Source organism: the organism of the source record quoted next, unplaced genomic scaffold (genome assembly GCF_019419815.1).
Source record: "Pyrus x bretschneideri cultivar Hongxiangsu unplaced genomic scaffold, Pyrus_bretschneideri_v1 Contig2, whole genome shotgun sequence".
Classification (NCBI taxonomy): Eukaryota; Viridiplantae; Streptophyta; class Magnoliopsida; order Rosales; family Rosaceae; genus Pyrus; species Pyrus x bretschneideri.
The window spans coordinates 6735176-6755191 of NW_025999501.1; the positions used below are offsets into that span (position 1 = coordinate 6735176).

Below are 20016 nucleotides of genomic sequence, written 5' to 3' on the forward strand. Positions count from 1 at the left end.
AAAGAAAGACCATTACCCTCTTGTTATTAGCCTTGTTTCTGACAAAATTCCTGATCCTAAGCTCAGACCGTTTAGTTTTTCTTTTTCTTTGTGGATCAAGCATGATAATTTTAAGCAGGTTGTTGATGAGGAGTTGAATGATTCTGACTTGGACATCGTGTCCAAGTTAAATAATTTATCTGGGAAGTTGTTCATCCTGTCCAGGACGTGGATATTCTTACCTTTAATGCACCTTCAAGTATATTCTGACATTGCATGCATTATATAAGAGTTTTTCCTGCATTGCACTCTCACTCCTAGATTAAATTAGTTCTAGACTTTGATTTCAATTTATTCTCTACTTTTTACACCTCATTTGCATATTATGGCTTTGTCATCTTCCAATGTTGGCTAGCATGCATCGATTTTGGTGTCCATTCATCTGAGTCGGGATGGTATCAGAGCAGATTGTCCCGCATGTGAAGCTCAAAGGTCACACGTGCTTCACATCACCCAATATTATGTTACCCATGTGTTCGGCTTAAAAATTCACTTCATATGAGAGGGCGTGTGAGAATATGAAGGTAAAAAAGTTCCACATTGGTGAAAGAAGAAGCCTTGCAAGGGCTTATAAGAGATTGGGTTACTCTCCATATTACCAATTATGGTAGACTTTCAACTTTTTCATAACTAAGTTTAACCATTCAAGCGTTTGGACGTCAATAAAACTTACATTTGAACGAGTTTTAAATTTTTTTTTAATTTTGTTATTTGCATTGATTTTTTGCTTTCTCCTTTTGATGGAAATGTTGTCTAGTGCCAATTGCTTCATACCATAAATACAAGTTTGGTTTGGATAAGTTTTCAGATCTAACACATGCTGTTAGACTATTCATTATCCTTGACCAATTTGTTGCTCCTACCGTCCTCTTAGGTCCATTTCATTTATAACCATTTCATTTTTGTTGGTTGATTTTTAGTTTTCGTGGTTGAGATGTGAGAAAAGAAGAGATGAAGAATGGTACCAAGAGAGAGGACGAAATAGAAAAATAAAACAAAACAAAATCCTGAAAATGAAAACAATTTAAAATATATTTTGACTTTTAGTTTTGAAAGAAAATGGATACCTAAAGGATCGTAGGAGCTACAAATTGGTCAAGGATAATGAATAGTCTAACAGCACGTGTTAGATCTGAAAACCTAATTTACTAAATAGCAGTCCAATCAATACTGGATAGTAGGCGCAGCAAATTGAGGGTAACTCAAGGGTCCCACAACAGCGTATTTGTATGTTTTTTTTTAGTAAAACGAAATTCGAAATTAAAATTTCTTATTTACAAATGAAAAAAAATATCACTAGATCGTTGTACTGAATGACGCATTATATGTTATTTTAACTATGAGCTTTGGTTGGAATGGTTTAATTTTAGTCAATGCTTGTTAAAATGATCAAAATTAAATATCGACGATATAACTATTATATCAACACACTAGAAATTAAAAATTAATGTTATATTGATCATATATCGATGACATACTAAAAAGTGATAATTTCACAAGTATTTCAGAGAGCAAATATTTAGTATTTAATTATTGAGTAAAGATTCAACGGTTGAAATTTTCGTTGCAAGATTCTCTCGAAAAATACTAAAAATGCGTTGTTTAAGCTAAACCGTTATCTTTTTGAATTTCCCTAGTCAAAATTCGACTTCTCCCCGTATTAAATGCCGAGAATTTTCAATGCATGCAATATTCAAATTGGTAGGGTTTGTTAGTGAAGGGAGAACAACACGAGGTATGAGGACGGCCGGTAAAGGCAAGACTTTCACCAGTATCAATCACTTCATGTCAAAATATGGTTGACATGCAAGCATTACGCACGACGTGATGTCATCAAGGAAGTCAACAAAGAAAAGTTTCTCTTCTCACTTATATTATAATACTTAATACATCATGTCATATTTCTAGTACATTAGAGAATCTCTCATCTCGTTATTAAGCAATCAGAAGAAAATAAATTACACCATGTCATTTATTTAAAGATTAAAACCTTGTTATTTACTTCTAAGTAAAATAGTTAATTGTTAGAGAACAAGACGAGATTTAAATCAACACCTTGATGTATTAATATAATTATTTTTTGTTATTGCAATAAATCAGCATTTAAAAAAAAAGGATGACATTCCTTAAAAATAGTCATGTGTAGCAATACTTGGATCAATTTCAACTTTAAATAATGAGGACTCATATTTTCCTGTGCAGAGTCCAGAACTACATGCGGATTTAGAACATGGTTTATAAAATTGATATTATAGTAAAGATGCATCAATGTGGTCAAAGGGATTCGTACAAAATTGGAAAGATCCAATTTGGAAGTGGTATGTTTGTAGGAGAAAGGGAAACAAGCTAGAAGCAAAACATATTTGAATTTCTACGTTGCGGGCTTTTTTTTTTTTTTTTTTTTTTTTTTTTTTTTTTTATAACAAAACGACGGTATTAATTGTCTAAATTATTAACTATTAAGGGGAACGAAGATCGATTGGATCTAACCTGCATTAGAGTGTACAAGTATCATTATTTTTCGTCACTGAATAAAACGCTATCTGCTTCAACGTTGTGTGTTTCACATGCTAGCATGATTGTGCTTTTTGGGTAATCTTCGGCTTCCACGTACAATCCTTTAATACATAAGATATTTTTTACATTAAGAAGTGGGAGAGTGGACTAACTTGCTAAGCCTCACAATAGAGTAACCATAATAATTTGGTTCGAATTTTTTCAACCTAAGACCTCTCATCTCAGACCTAATATCTTCTCTTTTTAGTTACAGAGTGATCAAATGTGTGTGACAAACAGACGCACTCTAGGGAAAGTCTTATCAGGATGAGCTTTTTTTCTCTCTTCAGTGAGAGCCCCTCCACCGTGAGAATATTTCTCTCCTCCGTGAGAGCCATCGAGGAGCCCCTATCACCAAAATCTGTAGGAGCTTTTAAGGTTGCGCTTTCAAGTCCATCTAACCACACATTTCCTCTCATAATTTCAGATCCCCTTCTTCAAAATTCCTAAACCTCTGATCCCTTGTGTGCACATTTACTCCAAATCCCTAACACCTTTCAAGTCAATCCCTCATTCCCGCTCAGATCTTAAGCATGAAGGGTCTTGTCTACAGGGATGGTAGGTAGAAAATAGGTCAAAACCCAACTTATCAGAGATAAATGAGAAGGAAATCCTAGAGGTGCTAGCATATCTGGAATCTATGGAAAAATGAATAAACATAAATACCTTTAACCAGACTATGGCAAAAGGATGAGACATAAATACCTTCAACCACTCATGTTGTCAATTGTAAAGGTGAACTTCTTAGCTACCATGAGATCGGGCATTAATGGTAAGTTATGTTTCAGATCCAGATTCAATAGAATTACACAACCTCCTTTTATCTTTGTGGTCCTTCTGTACTAACAACTGGATCTAAAAAGCTGTGAGGTGCGAAGGAGAGAGGGCAAAAAACAAAGTGGTAATCATGGTAGAGCCTCCATTGTCTACCTTTCGTACACGTCTGTTCAAGCTGTCCGTGTAGTAGCTTATACCCAGAGACAAATGGTAGGTGTAGAGATGGAGGAATTGGTGGTCCACTTAGAGAGGACTATGGATTTGTCAACAATGGAGTAAGGGGTCAAGCTAATGGGCACAACGTTGGTTAACAAAACCCTTAACAAATGGGGGGTTATGAATATTCTTAGATCCTATTGGAAAAAAATGGGGGAGATAGAATTAAAGTGGGTCAGGGACAACACCTTTATTATCACTGCACAAGATGAAAGTACTACTGCAAAAATTCTAAATTAGGTGCCATGGATAGTCATGAAACATAATTTTTATGTTAAAAGATGGCCACATGAGCTAGCACTGGAGGAAGTTAAGACAAAAGTAGTGTCTTTTTGGGTACAAATTAGGGGTGTCCCGCTATACCTTAACTCGGAAGAAAATTTTAGGCATCTGGCAACAAAAAATAGGGAGTTTTAGGAGCTTGAAGACCCAGCGAAAGCTCGAGGATTCCTGAGGGTTAAGGTATCTGTCAATACCTCAAACCCTCTAACCATTGGGTGTTGCCTTCCAAGAGATAATAATAATGATACCTGGATAAAGTTTCGATACGAAAGATTACAAGACTTCTGTTATCGATGTGGTAGAATTGGACACTTCAAAAACAAGTGCTCATTTGAACCCATGAAGGGGGTGCAGCAGGGTACGGGGAGTGGACAAGAGCAACACCAATTCGAATCCCCAAGACATCTGGCTATTACCTCAGGGGAACGAAGGTGTGCTGGAGTAGCAAGAACAAGCTTTAGGTTTCCCAGTCAGCAACGTATGGAGGACATTCACGGGAATGAAAGTATGGAATGTGTCAACGACACTGGGGGCCACAACCCAATGGTATTGACTCATGATAAAGGAAAATAAACAAAAAAGTGGCATAGATTCCAGAAAAGAAGTGAGGGATTAAATTTCAACCCAACCCAGTGGATTATGGAAAGACGTAGGCCTCAGCTAAACTAGCGCTTTATTATGGGCTATGGGCTCGTGGAGCTGCAATGGGAGCAAGTAAAAAATCCTATGGTCACGATTGAGGAAATTCAGGATGAGACTTATAATTAAACTAAGGGTGTGGTTGCTGAGCCTCATACTCAAAATCAAATTCAGCAGATAAAATATAGCGCAGAGATACGTATGGAGAGGATTTACAAGGAGAGTTTTGGGGTTTCTTAGAATGGGGGAAATGGAAACAATTCTAAAAGGGGGCTGGAAATCAAGCATAATGAATAGTCTAAGAAAATGGATACCTAAGAGGATTGTAGGAGCAACAAATTGGTCAAGGATAATGAATAGTCTAACAGCACGTGTTAGATCTGAAAACTTAATTTACTAAATAGCAGTCCAATCAATACTGGATAGTAGGCGCAACAAATTGAGGGTAGCTCAAGGGTCCCACAACAGCGTACTTTATATGTTTTTTTTTTTAGTAAAATGAAATTCGAAATTAAAATTTCTTATTTACAAATTAAAAGAAATATCACTAGATTGTAGTACTGAATGACGCATTATATGTTATTTTAACTAAGAGCTTTGGTTGGAATGATTTAATTTTAGTCAATGCTTGTTAAAATGATCAAAATTAAATATCAATGATATAACTATTGTGTCAACACACTAGAAATTAAAAATTGATGTTATATTGATCATATATCGATGACATACTAAAAAGTGATAATTTCACAAGTATTTCAAAGAGCAAATATTTAGTATTTAATTATTGAGTAAAGATTCAACGGTCGAAATTTCTGATGCTTGATTCTCTCGAAATATACTAGAAATACGTTGTTTAAGCTAAACCGTTATCTTTTTGAATTTCCCTAGTCAAAATTCGGCTTCTCCCCGTATTAAATGCCGAGAATTTTCAATGAATGCAATATTCAAATTGGTAGGGTTTTGTTAGTGAAGGGAGAAAAACACGAGGTATGAGGAACGGCCGGTCAAGGCAAAGACTTTCACCAGTATCAATCACTCACTTCATGTCAAAATATGGTTGACATGCACACATTACGCACGACGTGATGTCATGAAGTAAGTCAACAAAGAAAAGTTTCTTTTGTCACTTATATTATAATACTTAATGTATCATGTCATATTTTTAGTACATTAAAGAATCTCTCATCTCGTTATTAAGCAATCAGAAGAAAATAAATTACAACATGTCATTTATTTAAAGATTAAAACCTTGTTATTTACATCTAAGTAAAATAGTTAGTTGTTAGAGAACAAGACGAGATTTAAATCAACACCTTGATGTATAGATATAATTATTTTTTGTTACTGCGATAAAGCAGCATTTAAAAAAAAAAGGATGACATTCCTTAAAAATAGTCATGTGTAGCAGTACCTTGGATCAATTTCAACTTTAAATAATGAGGACTCATATTTTCCTGTGCAGAGTCCAGAACTACATGTGGATTTAAAACATGGTTTATAAAATTGATATTATAGTAAAAGATGCATCAATGTGGTCAAGGGGATTCGTACAAAATTGGAAAGATCCAATTTGGAAGTGGTATGTTTGTAGGAGAAAGGGAAACAAGCTAGAAGCAAAACATATTTGAATTTCTACGTTGCGGGCTTTTTTTTTTTTTTTTTTTTTTTTTTTAACAAAACGACGGTATTAATTGTCTAAATTATTACCTATTAAGGGGAACGAAGATCGATTGGATCTAACCTGCATTAGAGTGTACAAGTATCATTATTTTTCGTCACTGAATAAAACGCTATCTGCTTCAACGTTGTGTGTTTCACATGCTAGCATGATTGTGCTTTTTGGGTAATCTTCGGCTTCCACGTACAATCCTTTAATACATAATATATTTTTTACATTAAGAAGTGGGAGAGTGGACTAACTTGCTAAGCCTCACAATAGAGTAGCCATAATAATTTGGTTCGAATTTTTTCAACCTAAGACCTTTCATCTCAGACCTAATATCTTCTCTTTTTAGTTACAGAGTGATCAAATGTGTGTGACAAACAGACGCACTCTAGGGAAAGTCTTATCAGGATGAGCTTTTTTTCTCTCTTCAGTGAGAGCCCCTCCACCGTGAGAATATTTCTCTCCTCCGTGAGAGCCATCGAGGAGCCCCTATCACCAAAATCTGTAGGAGCTTTTAAGGTTGCGCTTTCAAGTCCATCTAACCACACATTTCCTCTCATAATTTCAGATCCCCTTCTTCAAAATTCCTAAACCTCCAATCCCTCTGTGTGCACATTTACTCAAAATACCTTTAACCAGACTATGGCAAAAGGATGAGACATAAATACCTTCAACCACTCATGTTGTCAATTGTAAAGGTGAACTTCTCAGCTACCATGAGATCGGGCATTAATGGTAAGTTATGTTTCAGATCCGGATTCAATAGAATTACACAACCTCCTTTTATCTTTGTGGTCCTTCTGTACTAACAACTGGATCCAAAAAGCTGTGAGGTGCGAAGGAGAGAGGGCAAAAAACAGAGTGGTAATCGTGGTAGAGCCTTCATTGTCTACCTTTCGTACACGTCTATTCAAGCTGTCCGTGTAGCAACTCATACCCAGAGACAAATGGTAGGTGTACAGATGGAGGAATTGGTGGTCCACTTAGGGAGGAATTGGTGGTCCACTTAGAGAGGACTATGGATTTGTCAACAATGGAGTAAGGGGTCAAGCTAATGGGCACAACGTTGGTTAACAAAACCCCTAACAAATGGGGGGTTATGAATATTCTTAGATCCTATTGGAAGGAGATAGGGGAGATAGAAGTAAAGTGTGTCAGGGACAACACCTTTATTATCACTGCACAAGATGAAAGTACCACTGCAAAAATTCTAAATCAGGTGCCATGGGTAGTCATGAAACATAATTTTTATGTTAAAAGATGGCCACATGAGCTAGCACTGGAGGAAGTTAAGACAAAGTAGTGTCTTTTTGGGTACAAATTAGGGGTGTCCCGCTATAGCTCAACTCGGAAGAAAATGTTAGGCATCTAGCAATAAAAAATAGGGAGTTTTAGGAGCTTAAAGACCCAGCGAAAGCTCGAGGATTTCTGAGGGTTAAGGTATCTGTCAATACCTCAAACCCTCTAACCACTGGGTGTTGCCTTCCAAGAGATAATAATAACGATACCTGGATAAAGTTTCAATACGAAAGATTACAAGACTTCTGTTATCGATGTGGTAGAATTGGACACTTCAACAACAAGTGCTCATTTGAACCCATGAAAGGGGTGCAGCAGGGTATGGGGAGTGGACAAGAGCAACACCAATTCGAATCCCTAAGACCTCTGGCTATTACCTCAGGGGAACAAAGATGTTCTGGAGTAGCAAGAACAAGCTTTAGGCTTCCCAGTCAGCAACTTTGGGAGGATATTCAAGGGAATGAAAGTATGGAACGTGTCAACGACACTAGGGGCCACAACCCAATGGTACTGACTCATGATAGAGGAAAATGAACAAAAAAGTGGCATAGATTCTAGAAAAGAAGTGAGGGATTAAATTTCAACCCAACCCAATGGATTATGGAAAGACGTAGGCCTCAGCTAAACTAGCGCTTTATTATGGGCTATGGGCTCGTGGAGCTGCAATGGGAGCAAGTAAAAAATCCTATGGTCACGATTGAGGAAATTCAGGATGAGACTTATAATTAAACTAAGGGTGTGGTTGCTGAGCCTCATACTCAAAATCAAATTTAGCAGATAAAGCGGAGCGCAGAGATACGTATGGAGAGGATTTACAAGGAGAGTTTTGGGGTTTCTCAGAAAGAGGCAAATGGAAACAAATCTAAAAGGGGGCTGGAAATCAAGCAGCAGGAGATGGTGCATTCCCTACATAAAAAAGCAAAACATGAGGAAAATAGAAGGAGCACAAATGAGAGAAAGGAGAAAGCTATATAAAAAACTGAGGAATGAGCATAAGGGAGATATGCCAGATGATGGAAAAAGGGATCTATGCGGAGGAGGAATTGCAGGAAGTCCCGATGGAGCATCAAGACATGTGGGACTATATGAGAAGATCTCTGCGGGGGAGAAACAAACCTTGTTGGCAAGGAAAGCAGGAAACTTATCTCGAGGTGGTAGCGGCTGGCATTTCAACAACCACACGGTCACTGTGATACACCTCTTTTGGAATTGCCGTGGTTTTGGGTTGGACATGGTAGTTCGGGCCCTACATGGGCTAATCAGGAAACATAGGCCCTTTATGATATTTATGTCGAAAACCAGAATGAGAGATCATAGAATTGAAGCTGTTAGGCGATGTATGGGTTATTCTGATAGGTTTAATGTTGCTCTGGTAGGGAGAGCGGGTGGTTTGAGTCTCTGGTGGGATGACTCACTGAAAGTGGAAGTTATGGAATCCTCAAAACATTTTATTGATGCTAGGTGCGGCTATGTTGATTCCCAATGCATGTTTCAATTCACAGAAGTATACATAACTTCTTACTAGGCTGAAAAGACTGATTTTTGGAGGGGATGATTCTGAATTTTAACCCGGCTAACATCCCATGGATCTGTGAAGGTGACTTTGATGAATTTTTATGGGATTGCGAGAAATTGAGAGGTGTGGAAGTTAGATATAATTCACCACAATACCTTTAGGATTTCATGAGTAAGCTGGAGGTTATGGATTTGGATTTTAACGGTCCAAAATTCACTTGGAGAGGGACCAGAAATGGCTAATTGGTGGAGGCTTGGCTCGATCATGTTTTGATTAATAGGCATTGACATATGCTCTGGCCCAATACAACGATCATTCACGGTACTATTTTGGGGTCCGACCACTGCCTTGTTCTAGTTCAATGTGGGCCAAATGTTGGGAAAGGGAAAAAAAACTATTTCGTTTTGAGGCTTTCTGGTCTAATGAAGTAAAATGTCGTGAGATTGTGAAATGTTGTTGGGTAAATTGATGTGATGAAATTAGTTTGGAGCGCTGGAATATAAAGGTAAATGATTGCCGCTTTAAGTTAATAAGGTAGAGTATAGGCAAATTTAAGCAACGGGGTCGGCAAATTGAGGAGATGATGAAACAACTAGGGACTCTTCAAGAAGATTGGGAGGCAATTCTTAGAAAATTGATGCACTATAAAAAAAAAATGGACCGTCTGTGGAGTCAAAATGAGAGTTTTCGGCAACATATATCTACAGTAAAATGGCTCAAGGATGGGGACGCTAACACTACGTTCTTCCATCAATCTACTTTACACATGCAAAGGAGTGGTCTCGTTGAAGGATGGTAGTGGGGAGTGGGTGGACAATCCAAGTTAGGTCTGGGGCATTATTGACAACTATTTCATCGATCTCTTCACTTCGACGGGGCATCGGGACTGTGGATCTATCCTTGATTGCATTATCCCAAAAGTTACTGATAAGATGAATGAATCCCTTACCACCCTGGTTTCGGTTGAAGAGAGAAAATATGCGGCACTCCAGATGAGGGTTTAAAGGCCCTAGGTCCCGATGGTTTCTAGGGAATTTTCTACCACTCCTATTGGGATATCATTGTGAAGGATGTGAATGATTTAATTGGAGACCTAATGAATGGTATTCAAAACCTTAACCAGGTCAATGCTACACAAGTAGTGTGGATTCCCAAAGTGCAAAATCCTAAAACTGTTTCGCAATTCCGCCCTATTAGCTTATGCAATTATTCATACAAGGTCCTCTCGAAGGTTATGGTAAACCGTCTCAAACCACTATTGACGGACTTGATCCCCTTTACTCAAAATGCATTTGTGGCCGGAAGACAAAATAAAGATAATATCGGTATTGTGCATGAGATTTTTCATTTCCTCAAAATGAGAAAGACAAAACGCAAGTTAGAGCTTGAAATTAAGTTGGATATGTATAAGGCATATGATAGAGTGGAGTGGGATTTTTTATTGGCGGTGATGGAAAAGTTGGGTTTTGACAATAGATGGAGAAATCTCATTATGGAACGTATTTCATCGGTGAACTTTGCCATTCTCCTCAATGGACAACCTAGCTCCAAATTTCCTGCATCGTGGGGTCTTTGCCAAGGGGATCCACTATCCCCATACTTATTCCTATTGGTTAGTGAAGTCTTATCACTTCTTATCCAACATGCCAGTGACTGGAAGTGGGTTGAGGGGGAGCAAATGAACCTCACTGGCCCAATTATCTCCCATATTTTTTTTACGGATGACATGCTTATCTTCTTGAAAGCTGAGAAGGAAAATTGCAAACACTTAGTCCAATTAACTGATGCATATTGCTCAGCTTCAGACAACAAGTTAACTTGTAGAAATCAAGTGTTTTCTTTAGGGGAAACGTCTCAGTGGTATTGTTGGAAGAGTTGATTGGCATTCTTGGCATGGACACGGTTGAGGACCTTAGTTTGTATATGGGAGTTCCTGCTATTTGGGGCCGATCAAAGAAAAGTGGATTGGCATATGTAAAAGGGAGACTCTTGGGGAAAATTCAAGGGTGGAAGCAATCTACCTTATCATAAGTTGGGCGAGAGGTGTTGATAAATGCAATGGTGCAAGCAATTCCTTCATACCCGATGAATCTATTTAAATTCCCCACGACTCTATGCAATGAGTTAGATGTTATGATCTCAAACTTTTGGTGGGGGCAAAAAGGAGGGGAAAAACGCATTCACTAGGTTTCGAAGGAAAAATTAGGTCGATCAAAAGCTGATGGGGGACTTGGTTTCAGAAGCTTTGTGGATTTCAATGATGCCTTACTGGCTAAGCAATGTTGGAGGTTGATCAATGAATCGAATTCCATGTAAGCTTTGGTGCTAAAAGCTCGCTACTTCCCTAACTGCTCATTCCTTGATGCTAAGCGGGGTGGGAGAGCTTCTTGGGCTTGGTCTACCCTACTTACCAGAAGAGATATCCTTCTTGGGGGAACATATTGACAGATCATGAATGGTATCAAGGTTCAGGTGTGGGTTAATAGATGGATCCCCTCCATTCCCTCGAGTCGGCTTTCTCTGATGGGCACGGTGTAGGTCACCCGTAATACAAGGGTTGACTCTTTGATCTACCCTGCAAACAGGGAGTGGGATGTTGATTTTTTGAAACCATTTATCTAGGCTAAGGAATTTGATGCGATTTTGGAGACTCATATTGGGGATCCATTGCTCCGGGTCAAGCTGGTGTGGCCTTTTGATAAAAAAGGGAATCTTTTTCAGTCAAATCTGGATACCACTAGGCCCACCTGAGGAACCTACCTCAAGGGAACATATGGTCTTCATCATTTGCTTCATCACCAATTCTTATTGGAAAATGGTGGGGAAATTAGAGACTACCCCTAAAATTCAGTGCTTTATGTGGAAAGCTCTTCATTCGGCTATTGCTACAATGGCGAATTTGTTTAAATGAAGATCCTCTCCATCACCTTCATGTCCTCCATGCAATCTGCATGAGGAATTGGTTGAACACCTTTTCCTTCTATGTCCTTGGGTGGAGTTGGTTTGGTTTGGTGGAGTTTTAAACTCTAAGATAAACCGTGAAGACATAACTACATGGGGCTAATTGGTTTCTTACCATCTCTGGTTTCGCTAATGGATCAAAACATGATTTGAGAAAAAAGAAGTCCTATGTTGCCTTTACGTGCTGGCAAATTTGGAAAGCCATATACGACGCTTTTTTCAACAATCAACCGATCAGCCTAAGACAGGTAATAGCAGCAATATCCACCATGGTTAAAGCCTTCATTGAGGCGTCCTGCCCATTGGTTATAAGTTTTCTACCTTGCAATCCTGCTACTGATGCTACGGTCCATTGGATCCCACCTTGCCCGGAGGTCATAAAAATCAACGTGGATGCTAGTTGGGTGGCGACTATGAAATCAGATTTTGCAAGTGTGGTGGCGCAGGACTAAGAGGGTAAATTCTTGGCTATATGCAAATATAACGTTAAGGCCAAAAGTGGTGCTATGGCAGAGGTGTTGGCAATCCTCTATGGATGCGAGTTAGGTAACTCTTGGGGTTGGAGTTCAGTTATCATTGAGTCTAACTTGTCGGAATCAATTTCTTGCCAGGAATACTCTAACTAAGGGCAGTTGGGAAGCTTTTCCCGTTTTGGTGAAGAGTAAAAGATGGGGGGAATCTTTCCAAGACTGTCACTGGTCTTGGATCCCAAGATCAGCCAATATGGCAGCTAACTACTTAGCGTTGTGGCGTTGTAGGGAAATGTGCGATTTCATCTGGGTTAATCGATCTCTATCTTCCCTAGTTCATGTCCTCTGTAATGATGGGCTTCCTTGCCCTCCTTAGGTCTTTATTTGGTAGTGTAAGGGGTGACGTTTTTAGCATTAGATGCAGCGTTGAGGAATCATGTACCCCTTACATTACTCGGTGTTTTATGCTTTAAATTGGCTGTTTGTCTCCTTGTAGGCTTTCTCTGTATCTTTTTGGCATCTTTGCCTTGGTAATGAAGTATCCAGTTCACCAAAAAAAAGACTTTTTTTATACAAATAATATCATGAGAAAGAACAAAACATAACTAACAAAGCTACAAATTTTTAGGTTTTTATTATAATTTTTTAATAAAACGAAATCATCACTGATAGGAGCATATTTATGTGACTTAGTTTGCTTGTTTCCGTACATTTATGTTATTAGTTCTTAGTTATTTTAGTTCTTTAAGCTTCTTTTGTGTGTTTTCAGGTTCATAAGACGTATTTGGCGAAAGGATGCATTTTGGAGCATTTTGGAGCACTTTTGGGCACAAATTGGATAGCTTATGCTTGGAGCAAAAGGAATGGACGAAATTGAAGAGTTGATGTCGCAAGGATTCCTACTACGACAAGGATTCCTACTATGACAAGGATTCCTACTTGAAGTAGGAAAGTTAAGCCAAAGTTTCCTATTTTGGTTGACCTTTCCTAAATTAAGAACGCTCTAAGTTTTAGCACTTAAGATGGCTCCTGAGCACCCTTGGACAACAAACAAAGGTTCTTTGCAAATTTTCCCTTCCTTGCCGTGCAAAGAAGGTGGTTTCCCTTTCTTTGTGCAAAGTTCCCTATTTTTCACATGTGTTAGGACCTTTCCCTTATTCTAACACCTCTTGTTAGGTGCCTTACCTTTCCCTAAACCTTATGCCGCACCTCCCCTTATATTTCCTGATTTCAAACTCTTATTTCCTAGTTTAATTCACTTTCCTAGTTCTAAAACTTTCCCTAAAGTCCTAATTTCTGATTTCTTGCAAGGAATTGACTTTTCCTTCCTTCTTTTGCACCAATTTCGTTTCTTACCTTAAATCCCCTTTCCTTGCTGTGCAAGGGGTTTAATTTCTGATTCCTTGCTAGGCAAGGACATTCCCTATTTGTTTAAATTCGTGCATCCCCTTTTTCTGAAATTATTTGGACTTTATTCACTTACCTTTTCTATTTAGACTAGGAAATCTGAATTCAAACTTAATTAGGTATGTTATTAACTTCCTAAAACACATATATTCAGCCCTTGGCCGAACCCTAGAAGGGGATTCACACAGAAATTCGTCCATAGAGAACCTAGGCAGCAAAACACCCTAAAAACACCATTCTAACACCATTTCCAACTTTCCCCCTTCATAAAACAATCAGCCACACTTCCACATGCATTCCCTCTTTAATCATTCACTCCCTAGCTGTCATTCCACATGCATTCCCTCTTTAATCATTCAGCCACCTATAAATAAACATCCTTGTTGCAGCCACAAACCATTCATTCATTCACCATTCACGCTAGAAATTCATCCCCTCTCTATAACACATCCATACTTCACCATTCTTCATATTTTCTGCCCAAAAATAAGCCTTGAAGTCCCCTACATCCATCCCTATCCTAAACACATCATTCTACACCATCCATAACCCTCAAAACTCACAACAAACCCTTGTGCCGCAACAAAGAGGAGGAGAAGAAGGCTTAAACGTTCATACAATTCAAGTTTGAGTTGTTGGAATTTTTAGGTGTTTTCCTCTCCTTGATTTCAATGGTTAAATTTACTTATCTTTGTCTTGTACGTATGAGGAACTAAACCCCCCTTTGGCTAGGGAAGGATTCGAAACCATGATCATGCTTGCTATATGATTTGATTACCTCTAATTGCGTTTCATAAGTTGTGAATTCAATTTACTTATCTATTTGAATTAAACTAATTTGTGTGTGTTGGTTGAGAGTGCACGCTTAATTATCATGCGTAAATCTAATGCTAGGATATAAGGAAGTTTCACCTAATCGTTACAAACTTATATTCACAAGTAGTAAAAGTTGATGACCTCAATTGCGTTAAGTAAATTTTTGGCATAAGTTTCATGCAATTCATAGTAACGAGTGCTTCGTCAATGCTTATGGTTTTCAAAGAACTTAATGATTCTTGCTTGTACCTCTATTATGCAATTCATGTAGGGAACTTGTGGGGAATGCTTTGGGTTGTCGTATGCAATCATCCAATTCAATAACGTTAGGAAAATCTGAGGGTTAATTAGTGCAATTCACGGTTAATCTGGGGCGTTGAGAATTCATGGGTTATTGAAAAGCAATTAGAAATCGTTTTGTGTGCAAGTATGGCATGTGTGGAGATGAACCCCTTAGCTATTCCATCATCCATATTTTCATCAAATTCATATTTAGAATCTGCCCTTTATTACAATCTGTGCATTTAGTTTAATTTCGTCAAAACCTTAATCCCCCTTTACTTTAGTGCCCAATTTAGTTAGAAAGTGTCTTAGTTTGTGTTTATAAGTGTTTTGATTCAATTTATTACACAAATTCGTCCAAATTCACCAAAGTGCTCAAAACTGCCCAGATTGTGTTTTTAAGGCAGTTTTGAGTGTTTTGGGGCTGTTTTGAGTCCTTTGGTTTGTTTTAGTGTTTTAAATGTTTAGTTTTGCATTCTTTGAGTCTAGTTTAGTGTTTTAAACTTTATTTTACGTTTTTGAGTCAGTTTCCAAGTGATTTTGCAATCCCTCCTAATCCCCGGCTAAGAACGATCTCTACTTATACTTATACTACAATTGTCACAAGAGGGTTTTAATTTGTGTGCTTATTTAGTTCGCATCAATCACTTACAAGAATTGAATTCAAAATTTCTCATTTTCAAGTGCAGAAAGACTATAATACTACGAGAAATGCTAAAGTAGACTCTTTCAAAGTGAGACTCTCATGGACTCTTCGACACTTCATATTTTTTGCACAACATTTTATAATGTTATTTCGAAAATTATGCCAAAAACATGATGTGGCGAAGAATCATAGAAAGTCTTACTTTTAAAAATCTTCATATCATTTCCTATGATACTAAATGACGAGTGAATATTTAAAGTCAATACACGAATGAAAAATAACTAGTGAATGTTCTTAGGAAGGGTGCCATCAACACATTAAAAATTGCAAAAAAAAAAAAAAAAAAAAAAAAAAAAATCCGCCTTAAAAATTGATTTCATGTAACTCCAACAGAGTACTAAAAGCAAACAACACCTATAGCTATAACTATAGGACGATGAAAACAGTCTGGTCAATCTTCTTAGCTTGTTTTGGACCGGCAAAGGTTTGTCCGTGCACAATTGCCCCTTTCGTTACGTTTTATCTAAAAGACCGACGTTGGCCGTGGACTCATGACATCATGGCTTAGGTAATACGCATTGACATCCCAAGGTCTTTTCTAGTTTTCTGACGTGGCTTAATCTCTGCCTCTAAACTCCATTATCTTAAATCCCAACCTGGGCTTTCATGCTCTCACCTTAATCAACCTCGTGTTTTTACAGTGGAAAAGAACTCCCATTTCTTCTATTTTTAACAAGCACATGTTGCGTGTAATTTAATTTGTATTGTTCAAGTATTAAACTTAAAAATTTATGATACCGACGTAAGTGTGTTGAAAATATAAATTCATCATTATGGAAATAAGGATTTTAATGCTGATCATATTATTAATTGTTTTATGTAGAAAATTTATTTTTTTTCATGATATCAGAGTATGTTACCTCATGTGCTTCTTGTTATTTTTGGTTAATTTATTCAGTTTTTATAAGTAAATGAAAAAAGAAAAAGAATTGACTAACAATCCGTACATGAAATCCTTGCCTTGTTTCCTAAGGGATCTTAGGGATCAACGAACATAGACCATTGATAAAAATCGTGCGACCATAATTTTTTTTTTTTTATATTTTTCATCCAAAATGATGGTGCTTTACTTTCAAAATATAAAAAATATTTACTTGGAACCATACGATTTTTTATCAATGGTTCGGGTTCATTGATCCCTAGGATTCAAATCCCGTCCATGTCGCTTGTAGTTTATATAATTGGATTTGGGCGGTGAAATCCCCTCTTGCTTTGACCTATGAAAATTTTGACCTTGGCTTCCTCCCACTAGGGTCTACCCAATAAATTATTGCACCTCTGAGTCTGACCTTCCCACTTGTTCGACCTATTTAAACGCTTCTTCCTATTTGCCTTTTTCATTCACAGAATCTGAGTCGCAACGTTTCCCATTTCTTCCTTTACTAGCTAATTACTATTGCATACATAAATACATAAGTGTGTGTGTATATATCATCATCCTCATCATCATCATGAGTTACAGTTCGGAAGAAAGCGGGAGTCCATGCAGCACAGCAAACAGAAAACTCAAGGGGGTGCGCCAACGGAAATGGGGCAAGTGGGTGTCCGAAATCCGTGTTCCGGGGACCCAAGACCGGCTTTGGTTAGGCTCCTTCTCCACGGCAGAGGCGGCAGCGGTGGCTCGAGACGTTGCGTATTATTGCTTGCGTCGACCTTCCACGTTGGAAGGCCTTAACTTCCCGTTGGAGTTACCGCCTTGTGCGAGGGATGATATGTCGCCCAGGTCGGTGCAGAAGGCAGCCTCGGATGCTGGCATGGCAGTTGATGCTCAGCTGATTGCCAACAAGTCGCAGCCGCAGCAGCCAGCTGGAACGGGAAGCAATGAGGTTGAGACGACTGAGTTTTGGGAAGATGGTTTTGTGGGAGAGAGTTCTACTTCTACTTCTAGGGGCAGTTGGGGAGGAGGACATGGATTTGTCAACGGCGGTGATCATCAAGGGGGTTTGAGCATTTCCATTGACGATTATGATCTCCAAATCTAATTAGTGTCAATCTCTGTCAAATTTATACGGTTTTTATCACATCACCAATTTACATTAAGAAAATTAAGGGAGATAATTTGAATTTGAGACGCAATGCAATTGAGGAGGAAGGACCTAACTAGCAGGCCCATTCACCTTTTGTAGTCAACTTATATGGTTTTGGTCTAGGTATGTTTTAGCAATGTCAGCATATACTTGTAACTAAAATTATGCACGTGTCTGTATATAGGGGTACATTTTGTTGAATATATATGCAGCAGTGTATGACACTCATCTAAGAATCTTATTTGTAGTCAACCCAACCGGATCATCTGCGGATCCTTTTGGTGAGGGTCCTACGGATCCGTAAATCGTGTCCATTCATCGTACATCATACGGTCAGTTTTTCTGAGGTACTGTTTGTATTTAATTTTAAACAAAAATATTTAAAATGATTTCTGACCACACGATGTACGATAAAAAGACATAATTCCCCAATCTCCGAGATCCTCACAAAGAGGATCCGGATTCGGAGTTTATGATAAAGGTGAACTAATGTGTTGTAAATACAATTCATTTGGAGTTTGCATAAGTGTAAAATCTACATCCTATAAATACTCAAAACTGCTCCAACACAATCAGGATTTGGTCCAACAGGTGAACAACCAACCCTCCAAGATAGATGGAAGTTGGCTACTATTAGGGGTGGGCACGGCGGTTTTGAGTATCAAGGGGGAGGAGGACATGGATTTGGCAACGGCGGTGATCATAAAGGGGGTTTGAGCATTTCCATTGACGATTATGATTTGAGCATTTCCATTGACGATTATGATCTCCAAATCTAATTAGTGTCAATCTCTGTCAAATTTATACGGTTTTTATCACATCACCAATTTACATTAAGAAAATTAAGGGAGATAATTTGAATTTGAGACGCAATGCAATTGAGGAGGAAGGACCTAACTAGCAGGCCCATTCACCTTTTGTAGTCAACTTATATGGTTTTGGTCTAGGTATGTTTTAGCAATGTCAGCATATATTTGTAACTAAAATTATGCACGTGTCTGTATATAGGGGTAGATTTTGTTGAATATATATGCAGCAGTCTATCACACTCATCTGAGAATCTTATTTGGAGTCAACCCAACAGGATCATCTCCGGATCTTTTTGGTGAGAATCCTACGGATCCGTGAATTATGTATGTTCATCGTATATCGTGCGATCAGTTTTTGTCAGTACTATTTGTGTTTAGTTTTAAATAAAAGTATTTAAAATGATTTCTGGCTGTACGATATACGATAAATGATTACGATTCACGGATCCCTAGGATCCTCACAAAGAGAATCCCGACTCAAAGTCAACAGGTTATGATAAAGGTGAACTAATGTGTTGTAAAGACAATTCATTTGGAGTTTGCATACATGTAAAATCTACATCCTATAAATACTCAAAACTGCTCCAACACGATCAGGATTTGGTGCAACAGGTGAACAACCAACCCTCCAAGATAGATGGAAGTTGGCTACAATTAGGGATGGGCACGGTTCAGTTCAATACAGTTTTGAGTGAAACCGCAATTGAAACCATAACTTTTTGCGGTGCGGTTTAGTGCGGGTTTGAAGCCAAAATCAAAATGAAACCAAACCATTTGGTTCGGTTGGGTGCGATTTCAAACATTTTCGGTTCAATTTTTGGGAAAAAATATACAACGCATAAGACGGTCTCATTTTCCACAATACATTAATTAATAAACTTGTAGATTGTGTTCGAGCAATTGTCATTATCAAACAATTCCAAAAACAGCAAGGGTGAAGGGTCTAATCTTACCGAAAACTAGGGGCTTATTTCATCCAATCACAATGTAATTTTCAATGTCTACATACTTTAATTCTTTAAATGTTTAGTATAACTTGCAAATATTTCTTGTTCCATGTCATATAAAAGGCTGAGTACATCTTTCATTTACATAGTATTTCTTTTTCCATCTTTCAAAATCTGGAGATCAAAATAATAGTGACTATGACATGGATTTTTTCTTTTTTTTTTTTAGCCTAGTGTTGAAGAACGATGGTTTATTCAAAACGAAAGAAGCACCAAAGGTAAAAAATTAGGAAACGGATGACATTCTAATGTGGTTGAGTCCATACTAAATGTATGGAGTCTAACAAACAACCAATTAAAACATGACATCAAATTGAGGTGCAGTTTCGGTTTTGGTATAGTTTTCAAAAGCCAAAACTGAAACCAAACTGCTTCCTACATTGCAGTTCGGTTTTAAAACAGCAAAACCAAACCATTCGGTGCAGTCCAATTTGGTTTGTGTTTTGGTTTCAATTTTCGATTTCAAGTGCCCATCCCTAGCTACCATTGCATCCAAATAAATGAATTTCCTGCTCACAAAGAAAGTGCTCTACGTTCTGGG

At 37.9% G+C, this 20016-nt stretch overlaps 1 protein-coding gene across 2 annotated transcripts; it reads left to right on the top strand.

The window, feature by feature from the left end:
- Positions 1-16945: 16945 nt before the first annotated feature.
- On the top strand, positions 16946-18832 carry LOC103947941 (ethylene-responsive transcription factor ERF019-like). 2 transcript variants are annotated; one of them, XM_048583243.1, is made up of 2 exons: positions 16946-17614; positions 18443-18832. In XM_048583243.1, the coding sequence occupies exon 1, from the start codon at positions 17084-17086 to the stop codon at positions 17612-17614; it is 531 nt and encodes a 176-aa protein (XP_048439200.1). In that variant the 5' UTR covers positions 16946-17083; the 3' UTR covers positions 18443-18832. The 2 variants fall into 2 exon arrangements, with proteins under 2 accessions (XP_048439200.1, XP_048439201.1); XM_048583244.1 differs by lacking the exon at positions 18443-18832 and adding an exon at positions 17764-17887 and having other exon boundaries at positions 16946-17636.
- Positions 18833-20016: the final 1184 nt, after the last annotated feature.